The sequence below is a fragment of the Physeter macrocephalus genome, chromosome 16 (assembly GCF_002837175.3).
Source record: "Physeter macrocephalus isolate SW-GA chromosome 16, ASM283717v5, whole genome shotgun sequence".
Classification (NCBI taxonomy): Eukaryota; Metazoa; Chordata; class Mammalia; order Artiodactyla; family Physeteridae; genus Physeter; species Physeter macrocephalus.
In genome coordinates this window covers 570861-583182 of record NC_041229.1, presented here as the reverse complement: position 1 = coordinate 583182, position 12322 = coordinate 570861, and the positions used below count along the sequence as shown (strand labels likewise).

The window sequence follows — 12322 nt, the reverse complement described above, 5'->3', positions numbered from 1 at the left end:
CACAACTACTGAGCCTGCGCTCTAGAGCCCACGAGCCACAACTACTGAAGCCCATGCACCTAGAGCCCATGCTCTGCAACAAGAGAAGCCACCACAAAGAGAAGCCCGCGCACCGCAACAAAGAGTAGCCCCCGCTCACTGCAACTAGAGAAAGCCCGCATGCAGCAACGAAGATCCAATGCAGCCAAAAATAAATAAATACATTTATTTAAAAAAAAAAAAACAAAAAACAAACCAAACAGTAAGATGGGAACATGGTCGCTATACATCTGGCAAATTTTTATACTTTAGAAGCATCGTTAAATCAGTACAACTCAATAGTGTTTGGAAGTGTCTGTGCAACAGTGAATCTGTAACTTGCTCAGACTGCAATTAAACCAGACATTTTTCCAGATTAAATTTCTTTACATATTTCAGGGAATCTGTTTATACATACTGAGTTATTGCTCTGAATTAGAGTAACACATGCTACTATCTAGTCATTTAAACGTAATCTTCCAGGCTGCAATGATAAGTAATGATCCTCATGGCACTTTACATGTGCTTCAGCATCCATCTCACAATATTACGATTTCATGTACACACATACCTGCCTCTCCCACTGCTCCTTAAGAGACGGAACTATGTTTTGTTAGAGTCTGTACCTGCAATGCCTTGCACAGATTGGGAGGGACCACATAGATGTTTACCGAATAAACTAATAAATCTAATTATTTCACTTATCCTCTGCAAATGTTTTTTCTTTTAAAGTCACTTCTCTACACATAATTTCTATAAACCTGACAACAGCCCTTTGTGAAAGACAGGGAAGGTGTTAGGATCAGAAGTGACAAGCAGGCGGGGAGTTCTGCTGACTCCCATGTCTTGGGTCACGCAGCTCTTTAGTAGCAGTGTTGGGATACGATTTCAGATTGCCTCTCATTTCTAATGTGGTTTTTCCCCTACTGCATTATGCTATGTCATAGTATAAGTGAAGGAAAAGCCCAGAAAAGTGACTTTCTCAAGACCATACAGCTAGACAGAAACAGAATCTGAGAGTAGCTCCAGGTCTATCTACTACCTAGCCCAGGTGTGTTTCTTCCCTCCTGAATCACACCGACACTTTACCATCCCAGATTATTCTGGCTTCAATAAGTCACTGAAAGAGAACAGGCATCATTTGTGTTCAGAATTTTGTGCTGGGATCCATGGGAGACAGCACCCTATAACCACTCCACACGATGTGTATGACCCATTAAAGAACGGTTCATACTGTTGGTGAAGAGAAATTATCTAAATTCTGAACTTTTCCAATGGAAGCTTGGGCTCACAGTTCCCTACCATGTATTAAAAATGGATTCTGGGGGCTTTCCTGGTGGTGCAGTGGTTGAGAGTCCGCCTGCCAATGCAGGGGATACGGGTTCGTGCCCCGGTCCGGGAAGATCCCACATGCCGTGGAGCAGCTGGGCCCATGAGCCACGGCCGCTGAGCCTGTGCGTCCGGAGCCTGTGCTCCGCAATGGGAGAAGCCACAACAGTGAGAGGCCCGCATACGGGGGCTGGGGGGCAGGGGGGAGATTCTGGGATGGCTTAATCAGAGTCAAGATGCCAGGTGAAAAAAGTAATAAGGAATAAAAAACAGACACAAGGGTGAGTACCACAGTATCGTTTATCTTTTCCCCTCTTCCGTTCTCCAAACACAAATTTAATTTCTACTGCACCTTTCCTAGTAACTGGTCCTTTCTGGCCAGCAAGCCCAAATGTTCAGAACAACGGACTTCACTAAGGAAAAAAAATATTTGCTAACATTCTCTTAAGTGTGACAGAAATACTGGGTTTCAGTAGACGACAAGTGAAATATAGCTTATTCTTTATCTTAAAATGAAATACAGTATAGTGCAAAGACATCGATTAAAGATATAAAATAAAAATTATTCTACTTTTAAGGGAAAAAAAGTTCCAATTCTTGAGGGTGAATTAGTCAGAAAAAAATTCCAAGGTTTTGAGACTCTACTTACAGTTGTCTGAAATCCAATAGTTATTACTCATCTGATAGGGATAAAATCTGACATACCCCTATATCCAGCTGTTTCACCACTGTTGTCTATATTCATCACCTCTGAGCCGCCAGAAGGGTTAAATGTCTGCCTCTGATAGGAAAAAGCTTAAAAATAAATTTTAAAAAGGCCCAGTCAGTACAGTAAAAACTTGTTATACCTTTAAGTAATATAAGCATGGCATATTCCACGTTTAAGTTACTACACATCATTACTGAAATGAATTTCAATTTCTTTGATGAAAAAAGTACAATATTAAAACAGGTAATATGGAGACAGAAAAAACATTCAAATATTCAGCAAGTCCTTTAATTAAAAGGACACTTATTCAATATCTGACAGTATATTGACCCATTTCATTACCTGATGAATTTCTCAGTGAAGCGTCATGGTGGCTCTCTATTCCTGAAACTGCAGGAGCTAAAAGTAAGCAGGTAGATCAGAGAGAAAAGTCTTAGTATCAAAATCCATACATAAACATTTACAGAGAAATCAAAACCCAGATAATTAGGCCTGAAGACAAGACAGAGTCTAAATGCTGACAGTTCACTGTTCTCCTTGGCTGTGCATTAAATTGGTCATCAGACCTGATACAGCCAATATCAACGACGCAAAGGAATAGTGACAGCGGCCAACAACCTCAGCCTGAGGTCGAGAATACGTGAACTGCTTAGAAAGGCTCGTCTAAGAAGTCATTCGACAGTAAAACCTACTAAAAGGGTCTCTGAGGGTCCCAGTCTATCACAGCACATCTATTATTTCTGCCACCACAGCTTCTGGACCAGCAGGAGCCAGACCCGGTCTCATGGTGCTCGGCACACTCACTGTTAGCCAGAAGTTCCAGGACGCTCTCTGATGTGGCTGTAGCAGAGAACTCCAGGCAGTGCGCAAAACTGGACAGTGCCTTGCTGCGCACGGTCGGGGCCTTGTCTACACAGCGGGCAAACATGATTTCCTGCACCAAGAACTTATGCTTCAGGAACTTCTGATGCTCCGGGGGCAGCGTGCCGTCCACCTCTCGTTCAGGCAGTTCCAGCAGAGCCAAGGCAACATCAAGAGTGAACACCCGGTACGGGATCTGGTAAAGCAAAACCGCATGCATCTTCGTCAGAGACAAAGAAAACTAATCTTCAGAAACAGATCTTCAGATCTGGCCGTCACTAGAAGGTTGCAGAGCCAGGAGCCACAATTTCACACAGATGTAGCTCTTACCTTGGCATTTCGTGAATATCCATAAAGCCAGGCCACGAAAGAAGCATATTCCACACAAGGAAGCTTGCTGAGCAGCTGGACCAGGGACTGAGCTGCACAGGTCCGGTACTCGGATTTATCGACCACCTGAAACACAGACCCTGAGCAGCTGCCCAGCCAGTACCCACAGCAGGACGACGGAGACGCATGTGGTAGTGCGAGCTGACGATCGCTGAGTGCACCTGGCTCGGCAACAGTGCCAAGCGTTTACAAGTTACAGAAATGGCTAACCAGTTCTAGTTCTCAGACCCCTTGGGAAACTAGCCTATAAGAAACCTGTAAGCCCACTCCTCAGTGCCTAATTTCAGAGAGTTTACGGACCCCTAGGGTCCACAGAGTTCAGGTAAAGAATCATCTGTCCAAACTGTTATAAAAATTTATGAGACAATAGTAGAAATTCAAACACTGACCGGATACTGGACAATATTAAGGAATTACTGTGAATTTTTTAGGTGTGTGTTAATATCTTGTGGTTATGTTTTTAACGAGTTCTTATCCTTTAGAGAGAGACATGAAATATTTATGTCTGAAAGGGTATGATGAAATCTGCTTCAAAAGAAAAATCCAGTGTGCGTATGTGCTGGAGGAGTTACAGCTTATACAAAATCACTGAAGACAGTGTTCATCACACTATTCTATTTCTATTTGAAATTTTCCAAAATAAAAAGTTGTTTTCCCCCGAAAACCACACTAGAGGGGAACACCTAGTGAATATACTGAATAAAACAACGTTTAGTAATGATGTAGACTCATTTCCAAGAACACACATGCATGTTTACCTTCATGTGTATTTATACACCCTCATTAAAGCAAACAGTACCTTGACACAGATGTGCTGGAGTAAGACACGAAGGACTGGAAACATACTTTCTTTTAGTTCATCCACAAGTGAGCTACAAAAGGAAAGAAACACAGCCACGGTTTGTAATACACCTATAATGACAATAAAGTAGCAATTTTCCTTGAAACTGTTCTCAAAAATAGAGAAATTTCTACCTTTTCGAAATCCTAACTATTAAAAACAATCTACCCCTATACTGCAAGCATTTTGAGTGCATGGATTGTAAAGACAAAGTGTCACAGCAGAACACCAGTCACCACGCCCCAGGTGCTCTCGAAGCTGCTGCGAGCAGCCAGCCAGTCAGGGAGGGGCAGGGGTGTGGTCCTCACAGGGCCCTCGGACTGCCTACGACGTTTCATATTAAGGCTGAAATATATCCTTTTGAGGTAGAGGATAGACTGAGACACAGTACCACCTAGTGGTAGCTCAGTGAAATGCATTTCTAACAGTACCTCTCCAAACTGTAACCCCAAAAGAAATTATTATAATACCGGATTGGACCCATTTTCAGTGTTAAGTTTCCTTGTACCATTATAGGAATATTAAGGCAATTGGTGACATCATGAACTCATGAAAGAACTAAAATGAGTGTTTCTACGTAAAACATCTTAGTTATTTAATGTTTTAAAAAGTCCTTAACGAGGGGCTTCCCTGGTGGCGCAGTGGTTGCGCGTCCGCCTGCCGATGCAGGGGAACCGGGTCCGCGCCCCGGTCTGGGAGGATCCCACATGCCGCGGAGCGGCTGGGCCCCGCATACCACAAAAAAAAAAAAAAAAAAAAAAAAGTCCTTAACGAGACACTCGCTCAAGGATCAGACAGCAGCCTGCACCTGGATTCCAGCATCCACACCCCACGCCTGCACCCACAGCACGCACCGCGGCTGCTTCCAGGTATGTACACACTCTCACATACACACCTTCTCCTTCTTCCCATCACCTCCATGCTGCTACCGAGTAGCCAGTAACAGAAGAAAAGAAAAGCCACGGACACAGCAAACATGTCTTCCCCAGTAAAGCCCAGACACAGGACTTCGCAGGTAAAGCTAAGTGACTCTTGAGGGGAGAATTAGTCTATCAATTATTGCTAAAGAAGTTAAAAAAAAAAAAAGTGGCAAGGGACAAAAAGAAGGAGACTAAGAGGAGAGAGAAAAAGAAAAGGCGGAGGCAGACTTGGAGTGGCTAACACTAAGGCCGTAAGGTCGCTGTCAGAACTCAGAGCTGACTTCACGGGCTGGCCCACAAACTGCAGACCCCTCATCCCCGCAACAACACCCCAGACCACACAAACCAGATGAGCTACCAAGTGCTTTATTTTGAACCCTGAACCACAAACAGCCCAGACATTTGTTAGTTTCTAAAGGTGTCAGAAATCCTGGTTAGTCAGGGCCCAGAAGACTGAGGGAGAGGGACAGAGAGTAAAGATCCGAGCTGTGTGTGTTTCACCTGACAAACTGGACTGCCTGGTTTTTACCACTGATGGCCGGAGAAGTGATGGCAAGGGGGGCGTGACGGGAGCCTTTGCCCACTTCTAACATTAATATTACATAGAGCATTCGATGCAAGACACATCTGATAACCTGGAAGAGAAAAGAAAATTCAGTGTAAGGCATAGCAGAGAATCCCAGGGCCCTGGAGACCGTGATGCAGACCACAGTGAACCACTTCAAGGACCTGAAGTTAAGTGAGGCTGACACAGGTTTTGGTTCAACACTAAGGATGCACTTCCTGGACGATGACCAGGTATCGATACACGCACAACGCAGCAGTGTGAAAGTGCTGCCTACGGATAATGATAGGAATTCCAGCTGGCTTCTCTGCTCGCCCTCTCACACTCCAGCCCAGAAATTAGGGACTATAGAGAATTAGTTGTAACTTACGAAGGGCAAAGGATGCTACTGATTACCCCTTAAAGAAAAGAGGAAAGCGATGATTCTTTACACCTGTATTACACCTGAAGCTTACAGAGCACCTTCCAATATACCATCACACATCAATTACTCAGCTACTTAACTCATTCATCCAGTAGATCAAACAATTTACTGGAAACCAAATATGTGGCAAGTATTGCATTAAGCACGTCCACGTGTTACTAGATCTGACCACACTTTCTCTGAAACCTCTCAACTCCACGAGGTCAGCAAGGCTTTTTTCCATTTTGTTCTTAATACTTTTACTATTATCTCTACTTTATACATAATAAAAGACTCCCAAGGTGAGTTGTCCGAAGTCAAGTAATTAAAGGTCAGGTCACAACCAATATCGCCCAACATCAGGGCAACACTTTCACAATGAAAAACACCATGTCCTTAGCGACACTGTTGCCTGAAAGGATAATTTCCCAACCTCCTTATCTTCTAAAATGTTAAAAAGGGCACAGGAGTTAAGTTTCACTGTGAATGCTATCACATCCATATTTCAGAGAAGTGACAATGACATAATAAATTAACGAAATATGGGACGTTTTCTAAACAGTAGGCATTCTTCCCTGTAATCCTCCTGAAATCCACGAGGAAGGGAAGCCTTTCACACTTTGTCCAGATGAGGAAACTTGAGGCCTCATAGGAGGACACACAGGCAGTGAGGGGTGAGGCCCAAGTCTGGACAAAGTGCAGAGCCCCGAGTGCCCAGGGCCTTCTCATTCACACACATCGTTGCCCCTGGGAACTAGGTGTATCGCAGGCACCAAAGGCACAGGACCTTGGTCTGTCACGTTTTTTGCAAAGTCCTGTTTCATTAACAACATCCAGGTTTAGTAACACCCTACTGCTTAAAAAGCCGTTAACTCCAGTGCCTAGAGCTGCAGGGCTCTGAAGGTCACTGGGGGCAAATCCATATATGAATGCTAACCAGGAGTGTGTTTGCACAATCATCCACTAAAACACAAACACTAACAGAAATACAGGGGCACAGGGGAAGTGCTGAGGGAAACTGGGAAGTCTGTGACTGTCTACTCGTCTTCTCAGAAGAGTTTGGTAAATACTTCTGTGAAAGTAATGCTCGGTAGCTTATCTTTTCCTCTACCCAGGTCACACTGGAACCATTCTTTATGCCTTAACCCAACAAGAACTTCCTGTGGCCACCAGATACTTGGATATAAGCCTGGAATGAACAGTGGGCACCACGTAGTGATGGGGATGATTTTCATTATACAAACGTCCTCAAGTCATGACAGTGACCTAGAGAGTTCACACGGCATCACATCGAATGCTTCCAGCGTTGTCCATCCCACGACCCGCATGCTTTCACTTCAACCAGTAACTCAGTGGGGCCCTGTCTCCTTTACCTTATCTCCTTCTCTGTGAGTTGGGGAGCACAGCAAATACAATCCATGATAGGCCAGTTCTGGTATGTATTTTGCTTGGTTAAGGTTTCTTAAAAAAAAAAAAAGCAAAAGATGAGTTAATGGATGTGATTTCACTTGGAATAGCTCCTAACTCTATAAGCTATATTTAAATGAATAAATTCTACCTGTGTGCCAATTAGGGTAAAATGGCATTAAGGCTTCCGATGGAACAAAACTCATTGTACCATAATTAAATGTTAGCACTAGAAGAGTTAATGGCTCACCTGGCTTGTGTAACATGAAATTCGTGTAGAACTGGTTCAAAATTAGTCAAAGAAACAAAGACCTGGAAAACAGAACCAAGAAAAGGCCTGGTTTTTCCCACTCTTTAAGTATTAGCCCATGTCCTCGCTCTTTGAACTTGCCCAAGGTTCCTGGAATTCTCACTTACCTCTACACAATTCTGTATACACTGTGGCTTTTCTTTCAGGGAAAACTTGGGCAGAAGCCTTAAAAAATTCTTCAAGACGTGAAAGATGGCATTTCGAATTTGACAAAGGTCTCGGGAAGAAAAAAAAATATTCTCTTCATCCTCTTGTTCTTCAATCACTTCATCCATCTAGATTATGAAGAAATGTACAGCTGACTGTGTAGTACTGCCTAACAGTTTGTCCCATCGTTTCAACGTACCCAGTCAAGGGTAGTGAAACTCCAGGTGGGCGCTGGGTCGCTGACCAGGCACCTCGACTGCTCGGGGTCTCCACAGCCGCAGCTGCTAGCCGCTGGACCAGATGGAAGCCACCAAAGTTTCTAGTTCCATACTTTCACGTCAGTGAGATTTCTTGGGTTTCTTAGAAGTTCTGGTGTCAATGAACCACCCTACCTAGTCACACAAAAATTAGGAATTAATGTTATTCTATTATGTTCTATGGATGGGAGTCCTCAGGATACTTCGACCACCGTCTCTAAGGACAATAAGATAATGCGGCAAACACACCTGTTGGCCTGTGGTGAGCACACCTGGGAACAAGGCGGGAGAGAGATGATGGGGAGGATGGGAAGACGGTAAGGGGAACGTATGCTCAGCGGTACATGAGGCGACTGCAAGTCCTACGGGAGGGACGGCGGACGGCACGCTCGGGCTTTGGTATAATTGTGACCCCTGAAACCCTACCTTAATATAAATTCTTAAATAAATCAGATACGCTTCGTGACTCCACTCCCTCTTACCTGCATCTCCTCTTTCCTGGGGGGCCTTCCTCTCTTCCTACTCTCCCTTGGGTTGGCCTGAGCATTCTTCGGTTGTTCTTTCTTTCTTTTCTGATTCAAGCTGGATTCCTGAGGCCAGCTCTTCTTGAGAATCTGAATACATTTGTCAAACATCACTGGGTGGAAAACTTGGTTGGCTATACTGCCTATTCGTAAAGAATAAAGAGTAAGCAGGGTAGGTTTAATTATCTTGAAATACGTCTGTAACAACAATGAAAAATTAAAAAGCAAAACCAGACTTTTCCTTAACTTTGAATAACAGTGAACCTTTAGCAAAAAAGTTCCATTCAACTTCAGCCCTAGGCAGTGAGCAACAGGCCTCGTCATAAATAAACAATGAGATTTCCGTAACTGGCCATAACGGAGTAACTGGTTTTACACTTTTCTTCCTGCCATAAACAACTATACAACTGGATAGAAATTTACAAAGTGACCATCTAAGACCCAGAGCAAGAGGTAGCCTAGCCACACAATCCCTGAGAAAAGGGAAACCAGTGAGATAAACCCTAAAATTGACCCAATTCTGTGTCTGGAGGCAATGTCTGGACAACAGCAGAAAAATGGTGAACCCAAGCACATTCTGATGGACTTACTAAGTCAGGAATACAAGGATCAGTGTCAGGAAGGCAGGGTAGCTGGAATGTATGGAGCAGAGCACTGGAAACGAGGAAGCCACATGGAGACAGGGCTGACCTTAGCTAGGACACATGGGGCAAAATCCAAGACGGTGGGCAAAGAAAACCTCCAAGCAGGTGGGAGATGGACAGTTTTCGGAACGCACACAGGGGAGAGATACGTCGGAGCCCCAGCCAGCCAGTGACCTGGAACATTCACGACACACTTGGAGAGAAACACACCTTAACAGCAGGGCTAAACTACCTCCAGAGTAAAGGCTACTTTACATCTGCCCCAACAAAGCTTTCAAACAAGCCTCAAAAGGACCCAGTTAATGCACCAATAGCTGCCTATCAAAACACACTTAAAGGAAAACAACAAAATCAAGACACTCAAAAACTTTACATTCAGGGCTTCCCTGGTGGCGCAGTGGTTGAGAGTCTGCCTGCCGATGCAGGGGACATGGGTTCGTGCCCTGGTCCGGGAAGATCCCACATGCCGCAGAGCGGCTGGGCCCGTGAGCCATGGATGCTGAGCCTGCGCATCCAGAGCCTGTGCTCCGCAACGGGAGAGGCCACAACAGTCAGAGGCCCGCGTACCAAAAAAAAACCTTCACGTTCAAAATGTCCAGCATCCAATAAAAATATACTGGGCATCCAGAGAGAGGAAAACGTGCCCTTTGGTGAGAAGAGAATCGTCACTAGAAACAGTCCAAGAAATGACAGAGCAAGCAGAGAAGAACCTTAGGGCAGATATTATAAATAAGCTCAAGAATTAAACAGTAGCAAACAAAGCAAGAAATGAAAATATTTTAAAGAATCAAATGGAACTTCTGGATCTGAAAAAGAAAACTTCACTGGATGATCTCAACAGTTGATGAGATGCTACATGAACAAAGGCAGGTGAACTTTAAGAAACAGAAGCACAGAAACAAAAAAAAATTAATAAAGGCCCTGGGGACCCATGGGAGAATATCAAGCAATCTAACATACGAGTAATTGGAATCCCATAAAAAAGAGAGGGAAAAAAATACCTGAAGGAATAATAACTGGAAATTTTCCAAATATGTTAAAAACTACAAATTCACAGACCCAAGAAGCTCAATGAACCAAACTATGATAAACACAAAGGAAATCACACCAAAGAGTAGATAATCTAATCAAATCAAAACTAATAATAATCTAATTAAATCAAAACAAACTAATAGAGAAAATCTTCAAGGTAACCACGCCAAAAAAAAAAAAAAAAAAGACACAAACATACAGAATAGCAATGATAAGAGTCATGCAGACTTCTCATCAGAAGTGAAGTAAACCAGAAGACAATGAAATAACACCCAAAAAGCACTGAAAGAAAAAAATCTGTCAACCTAGAATTCCATATTCAGCAAAAACATTCTTGAAGGTGAAAGATACTTTCATGGAATCAAAATCCAAGACGGTCGATGGCTAACAGATGCAAAGCATGAGAAGAGTCAAGGAGAGATCTTCAGGCCAAAAGAAAATTACATGAGATGAAATCTTTAAAAAAGAAAAGACATTTATTTTTTCATTTTCAAAAAAAATTATTTAAATCTAATCAAATCAAAACTAATAATCTAATTAAATCAAAACAAACTAATAGAGAAAATCTTCAAGGTAACCACGCCAAAAAAAAAAAAAAAAAAGACACAAACATACAGAATAGCAATGATAAGAGTCATGCAGACTTCTCATCAGAAGTGAAGTAAACCAGAAGACAATGAAATAACACCCAAAAAGCACTGAAAGAAAAAAATCTGTCAACCTAGAATTCCATATTCAGCAAAAACATTCTTGAAGGTGAAAGATACTTTCATGGAATCAAAATCCAAGACGGTCGATGGCTAACAGATGCAAAGCATGAGAAGAGTCAAGGAGAGATCTTCAGGCCAAAAGAAAATTACATGAGATGAAATCTTTAAAAAAGAAAAGACATTTATTTTTTCATTTTCAAAAAAAATTATTTAACAGATAATTCAGAGAAAAATGTTATGAATAAATTGTGTGGTTTACGACACACAGAAATTCAATGTATATCTACAACAGCACAAACAGGAGGGGAGAAAGGAAAACACACTGTCTTAAGGTTTTACGTTATCTATAAATAAGTAGAATATTATCGGAAGATAGACTATTAAAGTACTTATTGTACACCCAAAGCAAGCACTTAAAACACACACACACAGGGCTTCCCTGGTGGCGCAGTGGTTGAGAGTCCGCCTGCCGATGCAGGGGACACGGGTTTGTGCCCCGGTCCGGGATGATCCCACATGCCGTGGAGCAGCTAGGCCCGTGAGCCATGGCCGCTGAGCCTGTGCGTCTGGAGCCTGTGCTCCGCAACGGGAGAGGCCACAACAGTGAGGCCCACGTACTGAACAAACAAACAAACAAAAAAAAACCATACACACACAAATAAGTATAGTTAATAGTCCAAAAGGGGAGATAACATGGAATACTAAAAAAATACCCAATCGAAAAAGGGCAGGAACAGGGGAAAATGTAACAAAAAACAGATGGAACAAACAGAAATAAATATCAAGATGGCAGGAACCCAACCATATTGATAATTAATTATCTAAACTGTCTAAATGTCCCGTAAAAGGCAAAGATTGTTGAGAGGATGAAACCCAGTGATGAGCAGTCTACAACACTGTGTAAATACAAACGTGCAGACATGTCACATGTAAATCATGAGAAAGGGTGTGCCAACCAAGGACAAGTCACATGATAACCAGAAAGGCCACCTTAAGATCACAGTAGATTTCAGCACGATGAATACAACCAGACAAAGAGGGACATAACATAACACCAAAGGGGAGACATGCAATCACAAATATGTTTGTAACCAGCAGACTTTCAAAATACCTGCCGTTAAAATTGGCAGACTTGAAAGGAGAAACAGGTAAGTTAAAATTATACTTGGAGATTTCAATGCTCTTCTCAGTAATTGAGAGAACAAATAAACAGACTATCAGAAAGGATACAAAAGACCTCAACAACCGCAGCAAC

General features: G+C 42.7%; 1 protein-coding gene across 2 annotated transcripts in view; it reads right to left on the bottom strand.

Moving 5' to 3' along the window:
• NCAPD3 (non-SMC condensin II complex subunit D3) overlaps nucleotides 1-12322 on the bottom strand; it is a 65057-nt gene that overhangs the window by 42002 nt on the left and 10733 nt on the right. For both annotated transcript variants that reach the window (XM_024131187.3, XM_055091671.1), the window contains 10 exons: nucleotides 8640-8824; nucleotides 7861-8028; nucleotides 7694-7755; nucleotides 7410-7497; nucleotides 5570-5703; nucleotides 4107-4179; nucleotides 3248-3373; nucleotides 2861-3113; nucleotides 2399-2455; nucleotides 2053-2142 (listed from right to left, as the gene is read on the bottom strand). In XM_024131187.3, coding sequence (XP_023986955.1) covers nucleotides 2053-2142; nucleotides 2399-2455; nucleotides 2861-3113; nucleotides 3248-3373; nucleotides 4107-4179; nucleotides 5570-5703; nucleotides 7410-7497; nucleotides 7694-7755; nucleotides 7861-8028; nucleotides 8640-8824 — 1236 coding nt within the window. The remainder of the gene's footprint in view (nucleotides 1-2052; nucleotides 2143-2398; nucleotides 2456-2860; nucleotides 3114-3247; nucleotides 3374-4106; nucleotides 4180-5569; nucleotides 5704-7409; nucleotides 7498-7693; nucleotides 7756-7860; nucleotides 8029-8639; nucleotides 8825-12322) is intronic.